The 18,793-nt window shown below is 36.1% G+C and overlaps 1 protein-coding gene across 4 annotated transcripts in view; it reads right to left on the bottom strand.

Annotated features, from left to right (window-relative positions):
* Window positions 1-8,229: 8,229 nt before the first annotated feature.
* ZNF385B (zinc finger protein 385B) overlaps window positions 8,230-18,793 on the bottom strand; it is a 367,319-nt gene continuing 356,755 nt past the window's right edge. For all 4 annotated transcript variants that reach the window (XM_031960379.1, XM_031960380.1, XM_031960382.1 and 1 more), the window contains 4 exons: window positions 12,767-13,015; window positions 12,289-12,467; window positions 11,847-11,948; window positions 8,230-9,752 (listed from right to left, as the gene is read on the bottom strand). In XM_031960379.1, the coding sequence (XP_031816239.1) occupies window positions 9,534-9,752; window positions 11,847-11,948; window positions 12,289-12,467; window positions 12,767-13,015 (749 nt within the window). In that variant the 3' untranslated portion in view covers window positions 8,230-9,533. The remainder of the gene's footprint in view (window positions 9,753-11,846; window positions 11,949-12,288; window positions 12,468-12,766; window positions 13,016-18,793) is intronic.

Genomic DNA, 18,793 nt, shown 5'->3' with positions numbered 1-18,793 from the left:
AATTGGTGGTTCATTATCTTGAATGGAATTATCTTAGTGGTTGCTTCTTGGAAATATTTGTTCAGTTACTGCCTAATTGATAGGGTAAGAGTGAAGTTGAAACCAGTTCACCCCATTTTTAGCTCAGATACTTTAACATTTCTCAATCAATCAATTAAAAAACTTTAGATAAAATGAAAAAAAAAACACTTGAATTAGAGAGAGAGGTTGCATAAGGATAGGCTGAGGACCACTTACCTGGGATTATCTACAATTTATTTGTTGAGGTTGAGTGGAGTTTACAGTTCTGGAAATGCAAGTGAGCATGGTGTTCCAGCTGAACTTTCTAAGAAGGATTTGCCTGGGTCAGGGGAAGAGAAATGGTGGGCTCAGCTTTGATCCTGATCATCTTTACATTTCTCACCTCTTTCTTCCCTGGAAATGGACCTTTCCAGCTTTAATCTGGAAGGTAGAAGACCTTCTCATTTTCAAGTCACTTAGTTGATTTATTAAGCATTTACTATATACTAAACATTGTGTTCTCATTAGTATATTGTACCTCTAGGATGATATTGGCTCCAGTCTTCCAATTGGTGTTTTAAATGTTGTCCCTAAATCAGTTCTTGGCAGTTCTACATGAATGATCAGGAACCAAGGGTGGATTGAACTCATGATTCCCCAAGAACCCCAGCAAAAAGATTCAAGGGGAAAGTTCTTAAATATATTACACATAGGAGAAAATAAATTCTCACAATCTTTGAATTACCCCTTGCTAAATGGGCTAAAGTTGAGCCTGTTTTCCCCTTGACTACATATGTACTTAAATAAAATTATGTCACAAGCCTTTGGGGAAATGCTTTGCATTCTGTTATTATTATATTACTTTAGTGAATATTTTCTAAAGAATATTTAAGTCTGACTAACTAGATAATTCTTAACTAATTATCTGGAGGGAGAGCAAACCAATGGGGGCTCAAGTCAATGACACTAGATAATCACTTCTGACACCTATGGGATTCCTCTAGAACACTGAAAAAAAGATATATAGCTTGCTTAGCTCTGGGATTCTAATTCATCATTAGTAGGAGTGGGAGTTGGGAAAAGATGTGTGGCAGCTAGATGGTGCAGTGATAGGTCCTCGGTCTGGAGTCAGAAACACTCAACTTTCTGAGTTCAAATTTGGCCTCCGACACAAGCTGTGTGAAGCGAAGTCATTTATTGTGCTTGCCTCAGTTTCGTCATTTGTAAAATGAACTGAAAAATTAAATGGCACACCATACCAGTATCTTTCCCTAGAAAACTTTAAATAAGGTCTTGAAGAGTCAGACATGACTGAAATGGAATAAGAACAACAATATGTATTAACAATATGTTATATGTACAACAATAGGTATTTACAGAAGCCACTTTATTTATTTATTTTTTATCATAAGAAGGAATCAAGTTGAACTGAACTAAATGATAATGAATACAATTGAGTGGCATGGGATCTATAATAACTATGTAAGAAATGTTAAAGTTCATTATATGCTATCATTTATGAACAATGCTTTTTTACTACTTTAATATATCAGGGATTTGCAATTTCATCCTCCACCAAAGCAGATCATAACCCATTAGTGATTTACATGAGTTTTCAAGAAGTTCCATGGCTGAAAAATTTATCAATGTGGCTAACCTAGTAATGAGACTCTTCATATTCAGTATGTTCATAACGAAACAACTAATAGAGAAAATCCAAAGGACAAAATAGACAACATTTTTGCTTACATAGAATTAAAAAAAAGCTTTTGCAATAATAAAATCAACAAAACTAAAATAATGAATACTATTGAATGGGGGAAATCCTTGTATCAGATAACATTAACAAACATCTGATATGTGAATGTGTACATAAATAAATACATGAATATGTGATTGTTTGGACATTAAAAGTTGGAGTAGGCAGAGAGCAAGGCTCCACTGAGCTATAATAGAGAAGGGAGATATTGAGGAGAATCCTTGGCTCTCTGGGTACTATGGAACAGACGATTCAGGCTGAGGAAAATCTCAAGAAAAGGCTGGCTCTTTTCCCAATTTTTCTCAATGCCTGTCTATCCACAGTCATATAGTTTTCTGTTTTGTTAACCAAATATCTCCAGTAAATGGAATGTTCTAACCACCACAAAGATACTAGAGTTAAACAAGAATTAGTTGTAAATGTAAGATGAGAAAGAAAACCCAACCTCTGCCCAGGTGTTAGGAATTTTTCCCAACTGGTATTTCAGAATGATTATTAAAAATCCACAATTTTATCTGAAATAAAGTCCGTAAAACCAAAGAGAAGAAAACAAAAGAAATCTTTATGATCATTATTTTGTTCCCTAGGCTTAAAATGAACTCATTATTGTAATAGAGCTTTATAGCAGCTTGATAGAAAGATGGACAGTTCCATGATGGGTCTGGGAGTGAACTTTCACCAATCAGAAGCCCAAGTCCTCAGGGCAGGAGCAAAAGTACAGTAACATGATAAGAAGACAGCCAGATCTTTTGAACAATTCATGGCAGTCCCAAAGATTTGGGATGGAAAATGCTATTCACATCTAGAGAGAGAATTATGGACACCAAATGCAGACAAAGCAGTGTTTTCACCTTTTTATTTCTTTGTTTTCTCTCCTGGTTTTCCCCTTTTTGTCTGATTTTTCTTGCACAACATAACAAATATGGAAATGTTTTTGAAAAAAATTGCACGCTTCACCTGTATCAGATTGTTTGCTGTGTTGGTGGGGGAGGGTAAGTGAAGGAGGCAGAAAAATTTAGAAGACACAGTCTTACAAAAAGTAATGTTGAAAACTATATTTACATCTATTTGGGAAAATAAAATCTATTGAAAACTTAAAAAAGAAAAAAAAAGACAGCCAGAGAAAAAAATATTAAAATGAATCAATGGAGCCATACTAAAGTCAAAAAGGCTAAATCAATCTTGTCACTCGGTGTTTCTGATTCTTTATGACTCTATATAGTTAGTTTTTCTTTTTTTCATGTCTTTCTCTTCTTTCTTTCTTTCTTTCTTTTTTTCTTTCTTTCTTTCTTTCTTCCTTTCTTCCTTCCTTCCTTTCTTCCTTCCTTCCTTTGTTTTTCTTTCTTTCTTTCTTTTTTTTGGTGAGGCAATTGGGGTTAAAGTGACTTGCCTGGGTCACAAAGCCAGTGAGTGTTTGATGACAATTTTGAACTCAAATATTCCTGATTCCACTGAGCCACCTAGTTGCCTCCAAATCAATTTTAAGTTGCTTCAAAAGAGGGATCATACAGAATGTAGAAGGGGATAGTTCCATTTTACTTTCACATTTCTAGTATCATGTTCTGATCAAAATTCTCTGTTGTAAGAATATTGACATGGTAGAGGATATCTATAAAGGGCAATCAGAATGGGAAGGATACTGAGAACCAACTGAAGGGAGCAGAATGATGTGGTTGTCCCAGCAATGTGCTGCCTAGGAGCATTGTCACATGAGAAAAATACATAAAGTCTTGTAAAAACTTTAAAGCACTATGTAAATGCTAGTTAATTATTGTTCTTATCCAATTGAATACTTAGTTAACTTCTACCTTTCAGTTCAATGACTAGCAGGCTTTCATTTTTGTTTTATTTACAAATCCTGTGATTGTGTTACTCTCTGCTAGGGCATAAAATTCCTTTTCATCATAGCTATATTATGTATAAATAAATATACATACACATATACATATATGTTTGTGTGTGAGGGTGAGATAGAGACAGAGAGGGACACAGAGACAGACACAGAGACAGAGACAAACGAGAGAGAGAGAGAGAGAGAGAAAGAGAGAGAGAGAGAGAGAGAGAGAGAGAGAGAGAGAGAGAGAGACTTGCTAAATTTAAGAGTGAATATTTGCTGAGATAACAGTTGAAATAAATGACCCCCACAGACTTATGGACTTTCCAACTGTGAGATTCTATGAACTGCCACATTGGATTTTTTGTTTAGTTTAAGTTACACATGGTAATCTTGTAAAATGAGTTATTTGCTAGCTAAAAAGTATTCATTCTCATATGCGTTCTGTCTCAGTGCCAAAGTTTGGGATGTTTTGGTTTATTTATGAAAGAGCCTTATATTGCTTCTTTTCAGATATATAATACCCTCAGTTAGGCTCTAGACATTTTAGTCAAGGACAATGAAGACAATTCCCTTCTGTAAAAAATCCATACCTGCAGAAAAGCCTGCATTGTCAGGTCTCTGATGAAATCCCCCAACACAGCTAATTACCTGGTAGGAAGGAAAGAGACTAAGATGAGCTAACCCAGTGGAATTTGATCTTGTAGTTACAGTATTGGGAGTCTCTGTGTTATAAAGTGGATGCTCAGAACACTAAATCAGCCATCTGGCATGAGTAGTTGACTTTCTCCCAAATAGCATACATGTCTCCTTCATAATTAATTGAATGCCATCATGTTAACAAAATCATAAACCTATCAGAAATGGTCCACAGCTGCTTCTTAGGTCTGGACAGCATTCACTTTACAGAGGCAATTCTACACCATTTGGGTTGTTGACAGATGTGTTTACTTAAGAAAGGAGCATGTGTACAAACTCTTGAAGATTACTGAGCCATTGTACGTGCCTAAACCCCTATGGCACAGTGCACAGAAAGCTAGATTTGAGGTCAAGAAGGTCTGAGTTTAAATCCCAGTTCATTCATGTGGTAGCTGTGTGATCTGGAGCAAACTGCCTAATATATTAGAACCTCACTTTTCTCTTTTGTAAAATAGGAATACTAGAACTTATATTACAGGATTGTTATCAAGTCCAAATAAGATATATATGTAAAGTAATCAACAAACATTTATTCATCACTTAATGTGTGCTAGGAACTATGTTGATGCTGGGTATAAAAAGATGAAAATGATGTAATTTTTTGTTCTTAAAAAGCTTAAATTCTACCTTTACTTTTATCTTAAAGTATTTTACATGTGAAAACTAATATAATTGTTTATGACCAAACTAATGTTGTATCACTTTTTGGTATCAGTCAGTAGTAAATCTCCCACTCAGACTCCATAAATGAGGCTTGTGGGACTCTGGGAGTCTTAAGAATTCTTACCTTTAACTATGCCCAAAAGACAATCAAACTGGGCATATCATTTGATCCAGTACTCTACTGAGTCTCTATCTCAAAAAGATCATAAAAAAGATAAAAGATTCACATATGTAAAAATGTTTGTGGCAGCCCTTTTTGTAGTGTCAAGGAACTGAAAACTGAGTGGATGCCCATTAGTTGGGGAGTGGCTGAATAAGTTATGGTATATGAATGTCATGGAATATTATTGTTCTATAAGAAATTATGAGCAGACTGATTTAAGAAAAGCTTGGAAAGATTTACATGAACTGAGGCTGAATGAAATGAATAGAACCAAGAGAACATTGTGCACAGTAACAAGATGATGTGAGGATCAACAGTGATGGACTTGCTTATTTTCAACAATATGATGATTCAAAGCAATTCCAATAGACTTGTGATGCAAAGACCCATCTGCATCCAGAGAGAGAACTATGGAGACTGAATGTAAATCGAAGCATAGTATTTTCATCTTTTTGTAGTTATTTGCTTGCTTTTTCTTTCTTGCATCTTCTCTCTTTTGATATGATTTTTCTTACACAGCACGGTGAATATGGAAATATGTTTAGAAAAATTGCACATATTTAACCTATATCAGATTGCTTGCTGTCTTGGAGAGAGGGAAGGGGGAAGAGAGAAGAAAATTTTGGAATATAAGGTTTTGCAAAAGTGAATGTTGAAAATTATCTTTGCATGTGTTTGAAAAAATAAAATATTATTAAAATAAGCAATAAAAAATAAATAAAAATTCTTATCTTCCTAGGTTGAATCTCATTAAGATTACTTTTTTCCCCAGTAAAATTTTCCAAAGATGTTTCCTTCTCTATCATAAAAGTGTCTTTAGTACCATCCTCACAGGGCAGTGGTAAGGATTAAATTAGATAATAAGATTCTGTCTCTCTCTCTCTCTCTCTCTCTCTCTCTCTCTCTCTCTCTCTCTCTCTCTCTCTCTCTCTCTCTCTCTCTCTCTCTCTCTCTCTCTCTCTCTCTCTCTCTCTCTCTCTCTCTTTCAACAGACAAACAAACACACACAAACAGTTACAATCAGGGAAAGAGAGACATTCACAGAGAATGCAGTTCACATGCCCTATAGGTTTTATAAATATCAGTTATTATTATTTTAACTGGAGCTTGTTTTTCTTTTGCAGGCTCAAGGATGCTAGGGGAAAATGCAATTTTGTTATTCTCATTTTCACATTTGAGAATTATAGAATCATCTATATAGTGCTGATAGGGACTTCAGAGATACTTAATCCAGCCTGTACATTCTATAGTTAAAAAATTTAGGTCTAAGGGTTTGTCTGAAGTCAAACAGATAGTAAGCATCAAGAGCAGGATTTGAAGACAAACCCTGATTACAGAGCCAAATCATGACACTTCCAATGAGAGCTCCTCAGATGACACAGAAATACATATTCAGGAAATGTTTTGTAGTGATTGATGTATTCCATAATATTTAGTTTGGTAATTATTTTTTTTGCCCAATATCTCTTAGTATTGTTTTCCATGTAAAATACACATTCCTCTACATCATTAATTTTCTTCTCTTTTTTCCCCTAATTTTTTTAATCTATTGCAATAGCCCTAAGTAAAGAAGAGAGGGAGAGAGGGTTAAATACAGAAGAGAAAGAAAATAATACTTACTGACCCTTGGCTCAAAGAAATTATCTAGAGATCTTTTTTGTAAACTAATCTGACAGTTCTTATTCAGATTACTCTGTTTATCCTAGTCCTATGAAACATACTACAAAGTGTTTTTTCTAATAAGTATTCTATTGATTATTATAAGACAATGGTTACTGCTTCTGTTGTAGGTATCTTAATTAATAGCTATCCTTTTGTACTTGCTTCCTGAAGTGTGTTTTTTTTAAAAATCAGGATGCTATAAATTAGAAAAGCAAATATAAAGCTTCATCAATCTGTTTGACTATAGTCTCAGGACATTTTTCAGGTAGAAGGGGTGCAGTACAATGAGTTGTTTTAATGCTAGGTGGGATGATGAAAGATCAAGAGAAATACAATTGTCCTTGGAGGCTAGGAAAACCTTCTCAGTTCAACCACATGGTGAAGCTGACGTATGAGTCTGTCCTAGAAAGATCTTCATAATACAGCATCTGACTATGCAACCACAGACTAATGGAGAGAATGTAGTATGCAGTCTGTAGTGCTTATTGATCAAATAAGTAATAGATAATTTCAAATACCGAAGGCTAGGCAGAAACCTAATTAGACTCTCAAATTGCCAGGACAAACTGCACAGCATAACATAGTAAATGTTAGTTTACTAGTTTACTAGTACTAGTAGGAAATAGTAAAAGGTATTGAACTAAAAATCAGAGGACCTGAGCTCTGGACTTGTGCTCTAAGTCACTTAATCTTTCTTTTCTAGTTTTCTTCACCAGTGAAACTGAAGAACTTAATGTTTGGGCTGGTTTCTTCATTGGACTATTGTGATAATTACATGAGATAATGTCAACTGAACTTTGAAAATCACAGAGCCCATACAATTGCAGTTTAATGTTCTTATTTGTAAAGGGAGTCCTTCTTAATGTATCTGAGCTGTCTTTAAAGTAACTTGCCTTAAATTATCTTTGCTGTTCAGTTTTTTCAATTGTGCCTGACTCTTGGAGATCTCATTTGGGTTTTTCTTGAAATGGTTTGCAATTTCCTTCTTCAGTCCATTTTACAGAAGGAAGAAGTTAGACATACAGAATTAGGTGGCTTGCCCCAAAATAAATGCCTGAGGCTGTATTTGAACTCATAAAGATTAGCCTTTCACTACAGGCCCATTACTCTAACTGTACTACCTAATGCAACTAAGTTATCTTATCCCCTTTTTATTTCTCTTTTCAAACTGATTGTAGTCAAGAGTTATGATAGGGAGAAACACTTGTCTCTTTTCCAACCTTCTTCATCCCCTTGACTTCCTTGGGGTATAGTGCATAGCAATAAAGACTTAGTTCAAGGGGAAGCCAAGAAGCTCACAGATTAATATGTGACCCCCCAAAAAAGGCAAAATAAATGCTCAGTGAGAAGAGACAATCTTTGTATCTGTTAAAGACTTTTTGATAGGTGATTTAAAGTTAGAAGCATGTTGGAGGCATAGGGAATAAATGCCAAACAACACTAATTTTATTTTTTCCATACTGTTTTATTGCAAAGATACATTTAAAAAAATACACAGACATTTTACCATTTACAGATTGCAGATACAGATGATCTAAAAGAGTTAATTCTATTTTGTTGCTTTTATTATACCTGTCACCCCTGATATCACAAGTAGCTCACTCATACTGATATCAACTTAAAAAAGGGAAGGGGGATGACAAGGAGGCAGAACCTGCAATAGATTTAATCAACAGAAAAGACTAGTTGTTTAATTATAAATATTTTATATTCTGTACATTATTGCATTAGGGAGCCACAAAATTATGTAGCATCATTACAAATGAAGACAGGTTAGAAATGGAGGAGAAATTATTTACGTATAAATACATAGATTCATTGTCTTCTTGCAGAACACACATGAGCTGAGATAATGTGCATTTAAGAAGCTCATTTTTTTTGTTTTTGTTTTTGTTTGTACATTGCTTAGCAACTTAAACTAGTGAGGAAGCGACAAAATAAGTTAAACAAATACCAAACAGGTAGTAATCATAACTATATTATATGGCTTTCTATTTCTTAAAAATATTTCTAAATAAAATATGAAATAAAAGAAATACTTCATTATCTTGCTTTTCTTTTAAAAAAATAAAAAAAAATACCTCAAAGCTGCGTTGCTTCCTAACATTTACACAGCAACTAAAATGCTTAATTCAGACAGGAGATACAGTTCTAGTACTACACAAGGTACAACAGGACTTGGGTCTAAAACAGTACACGATCCCTGTCAACAACAGTACACGGGAAAGAAAACATTTGTAATCCATTAATAGGATGTTATCCACAATTAAGCACTTTTGTTAATCTATTTTTTTCCCACATGAATATGCCCAGTTGGATTCCAGAGATTTATTTACAGAAGCAAGAGGAAGACCCTAGTTTTCAAGTCTGACAGGAAAATAATCCATATTGTTTTCCAGTTAGCTCACACCCATGGAAATATAATCAGAGAATTTGGATGATGAAACTTTTCTGACCAATTCATTATCAGAAACCAAATGTCTCAGACATAGAATTTAAACAGAGTTGGAGAAGAAGAGAAGAGCTGGACCAACCCTTAATAGATACAGACTGCTAAATGACTGCCTGTCCATGAGCATCCTTGAGTGCATTTAGGGGAGGAGGGAGTAGAGGGTGGAGCAGGTTTTACTGATTCTGAGGGAAGTCTTTCAAAATTAAAATGGTTCAATGATCTGATCCTTTTTAATTTTTATTTTGTTTGTTTCTTTTCTTCTCTTTCCTACTGGCCACAACAACCTTATAATTTTTAATTGTTAGTACGGAGCAAAAAGAATCGATGTAGGAGTGGCTCGGATGGGCCCATGGCCTGCCCTCAGAAGAGCCGGTGGTATGGTTGGAGCCTGGAATAGTGATGTGGATGGCCGGGGCGGCAGGGACAGGGCAGATGAGACAGCTGCTGCAGCCGCCAGAGGAGAGGAGAGGAAAGCAGGCGCCAGAGGTTTAATCATATCTTTCTGGAATGCAAGTTTTGCCTATGGAGGAAGGGGGGAAAAAAGGTGAGGGGCAGTGTTAAGGAAGAAGAGAGTAGCAACATTGACAAAAAGATATTTTCCCAAATAATATATTAATAGCAGACAGCTTCTTCAAGCTGTTAAAATCTTAACTCCAGACTTAGAATTTAAGAAATGAGTTTGTTTCATATGCTTGGCAGCACAGTTCCTGGCACAGTTTAACTTAAATTTGCTTCTATTTCTCCCTTTTTTGGTGGTCTTTGCCTCTGGGCACTAGAGTATGGGAAAATTTCCACTGAATAGGTACTCAAGCTATTTTATGGTGCTGCTTGGCAAGAAAAATAAAATGCTACCTTTCCACACAGAAGATTCTTTGCTTAGACTTCAGAGCTCAATTCAAACTCCCAAGAGTTTTCTTACCCCATAATGCAACTCACTGAAACTTTCTGCAATAGCTGAGTGACATTCCATTCATCTGCCTAAGTAAAAAGTTTCAACACATGGGAATTTTATTGGCATTAAAAAAATGTGACCTATGACATGGAGGAGCAGAAGAAATAAATGATGGATAAGTCAGTTTAAAGGTATTTCAATTTAGGAAAAAGTGCATGCTCCTAAAATTGGGTACAAATGGAATTTAAATTCAAATTTTAATAGTTTATCATTTAATAGTTCCTTTTAATAGCTTTTTAATAATAATAATAATTTAACAATAATAAGCTTTTAATAGCTTATTAAATGAATATTTGAGTTGAAAAAGAATTTAGAGATGTATCACTCAAATTCACCTGCCTATGTAAAAAGTTTCAACATATAGGAATATTATTGGCATTAAAAAAAAAAGGTGACCTATGACACTGGGGAGCAGAAGAGATGTATTATAGGTAATTCAGGATTTTTTTTTGTCTCATTTGTTTTGTTTTGTTTTGTTTTTGCTGAGGTAATTGGGATTAAGTGACTTGTCCAGGGTCACACAGATAGGAAGTATTAAATGTCTAAAACCAGATTTGAACTCAGGTCCTCCTGATTTCAGGGTTGGTGCTCTATCCATTATGCCACCTAGCTACCCTGAATAAATCAGTTTAATGGTATTTCAATTTAGGAAAAAAATGTATCCTCCTTAAAATTGGGTACAAATAGAATTTTAATAGATTATTATTTATTGTTTTAATAGCTTATTAAATGAATATTTGCATTGAAAGAGAACTTAGAGATGTTCAAGAATCATGCAACCCCTATTTAAATGAATATTTGAGTAGAAAGAGAACTTAAAGATGTACAAGAATCACTCAACTCCTAATTAATGTAGCTATCTTATAAAACTGTATTTTCACACATCAGCTTTACTCAGTGCAGCATACATCTGTATATATTATCAGAAAGAGGGCATTTTTGTGGACAATAGACCTATTGTCACAAAATGGGCAAGTCATCTATAGGGAGCCTTGGGATGCTGAGAAATCCATATGTCTGTGTATTTATATGATGTCTAATTTCTGGGGGTCTTGAGTAATTTTATCAAAAAAAAAAACAAAACTGAGAACCTAACATCTTGAGAAGTTAGAAAAGCTGAATATCCATATGTATGCTAAACATCCACAGCAAGAGAGACTCTAACACCCATGCAAAATAAGGTGAAGAGCCAGAAATGGAGGTGAGGGGAGATAATACTTTAAAAAAAGGATAGACTTCTGTTTGCATTCACAGTGATTCCATCAGGTTTAGCACGCTGGAGGGTTCCCAAGGCATCACTTGCCCTAGCTCTGTTGTCATTACTTCTCCTTTTTATATGCTAATGAGGGGTATGGCTCCAGGTGCTGGCAGAGGTTGGGGTGAAGGGCAGGGACTAGAGTCCTCTGAGAGCTTTGTCTGCACCACCCTACAGGGTTGTTTTTTTTTTTTTTTTTTTTTGCCTCACCCTGGCAAAAGCTTTTCTCCAGAAGATCAGGAACTGAGCAATCCCTCCTTGTGTGTCAGCTTTCTTAGCTCTTTGTTTTTGTATGGAATGAACTCGCTATATATGACCCTTAGGTGCCAGCGTATCCATCCCCATCCCACTTTTCCCAGCCCCAACTCCCCCAGACAAGGCTACAGAACATGGCCTGTCGTACTCACGGCTAAAATACTTGGGCTTCGCTGGAGTTTGTTGTAAGGGCTGTACTTCGGCTTCATGGGTTTCCCTGCCACTCTGTCCTTGTGCCTTCTGCTAGAAATGTGCTGCAAGGAAATTCAAACAGATGTATTAGCTTTTCTCTTTGTTTCCTCCTTGGGGATGGATGAGCACTCACATTCAATTCTCTGAGGTGGCTTGGGTGAAGTCACCAAAAAATTATAAAAATTAAGAATCATCTCTCACAATACAATTATCATTCAGGAGCATGCTGTTCAGCAAAAATGCAGAGGTAAGTAGAGCCCGAATACAGTGCAGGCTGAGGTTCCAAATGGATCTTGAATGGGTCTGAGAGGGCATGATTCAGTCCAAGTCCCTCATTTAACCGATGGGGAAAATGTGACCCAGAGAAAGGAGTGACTTAGCTGACAGAATCATTCACTTTACCTGCTTAAGCTGAATTTCTGAATTCACGTGCACATCGCAGATTTCACAATGAAATGTTTTGTTCTGCAATCCTGAACCCTTGTTGCCATTCTGAATCTTTAACCTGGATCCAGGTCTTGGGTAGGACTTAATTGGACCAGCCCCATTCCGAGCTTCTACCATTGTCTTGTGTTTGGATCCTAAAGAGCCACGAAATGTACATACATGTGTTACCATTTTTAATAAGCACAGTCAAATTGACCTTAAAATTATTCAGGTTAGAAAATTCCCTGGCTAAAATGACATTAACTAGAGCAGCTTGATCAATGGGTTGTCTCTGCTTTGTTGTCACATTTTTTCCTAAAAGGTCTGACTCCTTTACACCAGAAAGCCGAAATATCTGTAACAGCTAAGCAATGACAGACAATCAGGAGCTTTAGCGGTAAAAATGTTTGCAGTTGTCATAAGCATAATTTAAATTCAAGAGACAGATGCTAACCTGTGTTATGGGCCTCTAGCTGTGACAGAGAGTTCACAGCCACTTTGCATAGAGAACAGTAAAGTAATTTTTTGGCTTTTTCCTCTTCTGATTCAGAAACGGCACTGGGAGCTCCATTTGTGCTCTTGGAGGGCGAGGTCACTGCTCCTGGGGCCAGTGGGGTAGTTACTCCAGGTTTGGGAAGAAATAAACCTCCATCAGTGCTCGAAGGTTGAACAGAACTATTGGCTTTCAACTTCCCTTTATCTTCTATTAAAAGAAATGCAGATTTGTGTCATTACAGTCAGAGAAGAAAATGCAAATCTATTTAAATTACATCCAAGTAATTTAAAAAAAAAATTCTGTTTGCACTTTACTGAATTTTGGTTCATGTAACTTTAATGGGACTGAAAACAAACTATCTTATATTTTAAAATAAGAGCTCCAAGCCATCAAATTCTAAATTAATACAGATTAAGATCCAGGATTGTTGGTTTTTGGGGTTTTTTTGGTGGGGATGAGTGGTAGGGATGGCTAATGTCCTTCTTCCACTAGCATCAGACTGTGGTAACAATGTTCTGTCTGATACCATAGAACTACAAGCTCTACTCCAGTGTGTTCCTAACTAGAAATGAAAATCGTTATCAACCCAACCCAATTCTTTTTATAGGGTTTCAATATCCATTATATGAGATGATAGTAACATGGAATCGGTCATTAGGTAATGTTAGCTTCATTGAACTACTTAAGTTTTAATTAACCACATGATTATAAAGCTAAAACCTCAATTTTGATATCATGTTAAAATTCTGGGCTTTCTAGGATTGGGAAGAAGGCGCAGGCACCATTAACTTTGCCTGTGATTAGTTAAATTTTCATTGCTATCAGTCTGACAACAGAATTTATCCAAAAATGCAAAAAGCAAGGACACCTTTTAAATTTAAATTTAAGTATCAAATAATGACATGGACCAGAAGTAAAATGATGAGGATTAACCAACCCATTCACAAACATCTTGGCATTTTGATTGTGCAACCTTAAAAGCTCATAATCCCAACCTACATGTGATAGCTGCATGAGAGGTCAGAATGACTTTTACAGAATCTGTCTCCAACCAGGCTCAATTGTGACTGAAGGTGGGCTCTATTCATTGGTTCCTTCAGTACACAAATTGGAGCCTCTGCCACCCAGCAGCAAAATCCAGTCATGTGCCCACATCCAACTGAGCTGGTGCTTCTGGAAAATATCGATGAAAATGCTGATAACAGTTTATTAAGCAAAAGAGGGGGCATTAAAGTTCAAATTGTATATTTTAGCAGCAATATCTAAATCTGATCTGAGCACTGTTGGTCTGGTAGATAAAGAGTGATGGAGTAACTACTAGGAATGAAGGTGACCTTCAGCAGGGATTATATTTGTGAAGGCAAATCTAGAGTTGAGACAGTGGGAGAGAAGATTTCAACTAAAATCTAAAGGAACACTGGATGTATAGAAACCTGAGGGTTTTCCCCCCCCTAAAGCTGGCTCCCTGAATCTGATTATCAACTAGTGAGAGGGAACAAGCAATTCCCTTTATGCAGGTGCTTTCATTCTTTCAGGATACTATGCAGCACCCAGGAAAAGGTCACAGGATTCAGATGTAAAAAGATAGTATAGCTTTTATAAATAATAGTATCTGGATCTGTTAGTCCATCCTAACTTCCATAGTAAGATAAGGCAGATCTGTTGAAGTACAAACTTCCTGAGATCGGATTTGCTCTTTTCTATAAGTATTCTTTATAAGAACTTCAACCTTATTGAATTAACAATGTAGGAAATGTATTCAGTGATATAGTACCTTCATATTTGTAGCTATGTATTCTTAAGACTTAATTTTGCAGTCCTATGAATTTTTTTCCCCCAGTCCTGTCCATAACCCCAACAGATGGTTAAAATTTGCTTCTATCCCAGTCTCTTTTGTTTTTTTCTTCCTCCTCTCAACATTGCATGTGGACTCTGCTTGACATGGATAGCTCTCCTTTCAATAAGTAGTTAATGGGAAAAAGAAATTTGTTGTAGATTTTTTCCCTACAACAAATACTTATTTGTATTCCTATTAAGTACAAAGTACTATGTACCAACGGGGTCAAGGATACCTGTAATGACTTGTATGACTTGAACAGGTTATAACCTCATTATTCTTTTTTTTTTTTTTTTTTTCTTTTCCTCATTATTCTTTAAAGTTGTTCTTCACTGTAAACTGAAGAGATGAATTATTTCAAAACTCCTTCCTCTACAATTCTATGATTAACTATACTTCCTGTGGTTTTCTGGGAACCTCCCAGCCATATATTTCCCAGTTCCTAATCTTTTTTTTTTTTAATTTCTCCCATGCCTTTGGAACCCTCTTTCACCATTAACAAACTCGTGTTTCCCTGGATCTTCCATCCATTGCCCAGATTCACTAAAACCTAACTTTCCCTTATCACTCAATATCTTTAAAGCCTCTCAGATACTGGGTGTTCATTTTTTTCCCTCTGTCTTAAGAATGAGCTTACTATTTGCAGTCTTTTAATTTGCCTTTCTTTGAAGTTCACATACCCAACCCCAAATATTTGTTACTGCCATGTACTAACCAGGAGTCCTCAAACTATAGCCCGCGGGCCAGATGTGGCAGCTGAGGACATTTATCCCCCTCACCCAGGGCTATGAAGTTTCTTTATTTAAAGGCCCACAAAACAAAGTTTTTGTTTTTACTATAGTCCAGCCCTCCAACAGTCTGAGGAACAGTTAACTGGCCCCCTATTTAAAAAGTTTGAGGACCCTAAGCTTTCTTACTAACTTTGGCACCTGGTTGTCTTCTCTATCCTTTTCCCAGAACCATTTTCAAAATGCCATTATCTACAATGATGGTTCTTTTATCATGACTTGCAGTTATGTCAACTTCTTGCCTCCTGTCAATTTGATTTTCTACTCTGCTTCAGAACCCATTTTAGGGGATCATATTTTAGATGTCATCACTCACTCCAAAATTTTGATTTCTGAAATCCTTCTCTTTGCTCATAGTCCCTTGGAAAAGTTTACCCCCAGTCAGAGATATTTAAAAGTAGAATGGATTAATTTGAGAGATAGTGAGCCCTCCCTCACTGGAGACTTCAAGCCAATGCTTGATGACTATGTCTTGAGTATGCTATAAAGGAATCTTGTTCAGAATTGGAGTGCTCCAAGGTTCCTTGGGGCAACTGGATAGGTGGATTGACAGTGGATAGAAGGCTGAGCCTGGGCTCAAGAAGACTTGAATTCAAATGTGACCTCAGATACTTACTAGCTGTGTGACTTTGGGCAAGTCACTTAATTTCATTTATGTCAGTTTTATGTCAGAGTAATCTATAAAATGAACTGGAGAAGGAAATGACAAACTACTTCAGAATATTTACCAAGAAAGCCCCGAATGGGCTCAAGAACAGTAGGATTGAACAAAAGAACAACTGACCACAATGAAGTTCCTCTAAATTCAAAGCTTCTTTGTGTTCCTTGAAGCAGAGGGCACAAATTTCACCATTCCTGATCCTGCATTCTTGATTCTTTATTGTCTTGCTCTGCCATGTCCTCCCTGCTAATCATTTCCCAAACTTAGGTAACTTCCATCATATATCTCCTCTCTTCTAACTTTCTTGGATTTGAAAGCTGTTGGATCAAGCAATGAAAAGTGATGACTGTAGCCAGGATAGATCCATGCTATCCCACGTAGGCCCTCAGCTACACAGCAGTCCATTGATTAATCTCTCTGACTTCCTAATCTTCTGTTCACTAACTCCACCAATCAATCTCATATCTTGACATCAGGGGTTGATGTCACCTTCTTTTTCACATAGAAGTCACATGCTGTCTTACTAAAACACCATCAATCCTCATTCTCTTTAGTTTCTAACTTCTTCATCTGAGGTCTTGCTTCTAACACCTCCTAACTTGCTTTCAGAACAGGGGTTCTTACATTTTTGGAATCATGGAGTCCGCTAGTATTCTGGTAAACATTATAGACCCCTTTTCAGAGTAATGTTTTATAAAATATATAGAATAACAAAGGAAATCAATTAGATTAAAATTCAGTAACTTCTTGGATTATTCTTGATCTTATTCTATCAAACAGTCGCCATTTTTTAAAAAGTATATTCACTTGCTAATTTTTAATTGGCTCCTTTTCTCTCAGTCAATAAATTTGCTTAGGTTTCTTCTATTCTAAAAAGAACTCAAAGAAAAACACAAATACTTTTCTCTTGATTCTGCTATCTTCTTAGAATAGAGAATACTTGATTCACCCCTTCATCAACAACCTTGGAGAGAAATAATCTATATTTGTTCCCTTGACTTCCTCATGTTCCTGGAATTTCATGATGGCATGTTATAATTAAAATTGTTTTCTCCAAAATCCCCAATAATTTTCCTGTCACTAAATTTGATGGGGGTTTTCCTAGTCTTTGCACTCTTTGATGTTTCTACATTCTCTCTTAATGGGCTTTCTTTTCTTTGGTTTCCATGATTTCATGTTTTCTTGATTTTCCTAGACTTTCTCTCTTTTTTTTTTTTTTTTGCAAGTTCATCTTTTTTTCTACTTTTAAAACATAAATGCCCCACAAGATTGTGCTTTTGGTATCTTCCTTCTTTATACTCTATCTTAACCATTCTATACACTCTGAAATTTTCAATGAGCCAAATTATGCATATGACTCATAAATGTCTATTTCTATTTCAATCCTATTTTCAGAGCTCTAAGCCTGTGGCTCCAAGAGTCTCTTGGATATTTATAACTGGATGTCTTGCTGTATCCTCAAAACTCAATATTCTCAAAACTAAACTCATCATCTTCTTCCCCAAACCACCACTTTTCTTTAACATCTCTATTTCTATCTACAACTCTATTATCTTCTATATCAACCAGATATGAAACTTCAACATTACTTCTGAATCTTCCATTTCCTTATGTTGTCAAATTCTGTAGACTTTACTTCCACAATATAACCTCCAAACCTCCATTCTTTCCTTTCTATGCCATTCCTGTACTCATTTTACTTCAAATCTTATTGACTAATCTTCCATGTGGTCCTCCTCACTCCATTCTGTCCCTTTTCCAAACCATCAATGATACTACTTCTAGAAACATTTTCCTCATGCAATATTAGGATCATGTCACTCTCATACTTAAAAGTCTTCAGTGTTCATTTCCCATTGTCTAGAAAAGAGAGGAAAGGCTTTAGATAGTAATGGGAAAGTGAAATGAGATATGGACATCTCAATATATAAGTAGATTTTATCATGTCAATCAATACCTCTGAAGAAAAGAGATGTGTCTACTATGTGTCTAAAATGTACTAAGTGCTAAGGTTACAAAAAGAGGCAAAAAACCAATTCCTGTTCTCAAGAAGCTTAATGAAGGAGACAACATGCAAACAAATATATGCAAAACAAGCTATATACAAAGGATAAATAAGAAATAATTTAGAAACAGAAAGTACTGGAATTGAGAGGGTTTGGGAAAAGCTTCTAGTAAAAGATGGAATTTTAGTTGGAACTTAAAGGAAGCCATGGTGGAGGCAGGAATGGAGGAGGGAGCATTTCAGCCATGGGGGACAGCCAGAGAAAATACCCAGAGGCCACAGAAATGTAGTAACTTGCTCATGGAAGAGCCAGAAATCCAGTGTCATGGGATTGAAGAATATGTGATGGGGAGGAAGGTATAAGAAGACTGGAAAGGTAGGAAGGGGCTAGGTCATTTAGACTTTTGAATGCCAAACAGAATTTGTTCCTGAAAGCAATATGGTGTAGGGATTTTTTTAGTGTGTGTGAGGGGAAGTGGGGGAGGGAATAGTGTGTGTGTGATGATCAGACACATGCTTTAAGAGAATCATTTGAGTGGCTTTTACCTGACAGTTCAGGTCAGCAGCCTCTCTGCAACTCATTGTGGACTTCAGTGACTTGCTGAAGATTGCATGGTCAGTGTATGTCAGATGCAGACTTAAAAACAGTTCTTTCTGGCTCTGAGACTAAGTCTCTGTCCACTGTGCAGTATTT

The sequence above is a fragment of the Sarcophilus harrisii genome, chromosome 3 (assembly GCF_902635505.1).
Source record: "Sarcophilus harrisii chromosome 3, mSarHar1.11, whole genome shotgun sequence".
In the NCBI taxonomy this organism is placed as follows: Eukaryota; Metazoa; Chordata; class Mammalia; order Dasyuromorphia; family Dasyuridae; genus Sarcophilus; species Sarcophilus harrisii.
The sequence above is the reverse complement of the archived record's forward strand: the minus strand, read 5'-3'. Positions and strand labels throughout refer to the sequence as shown.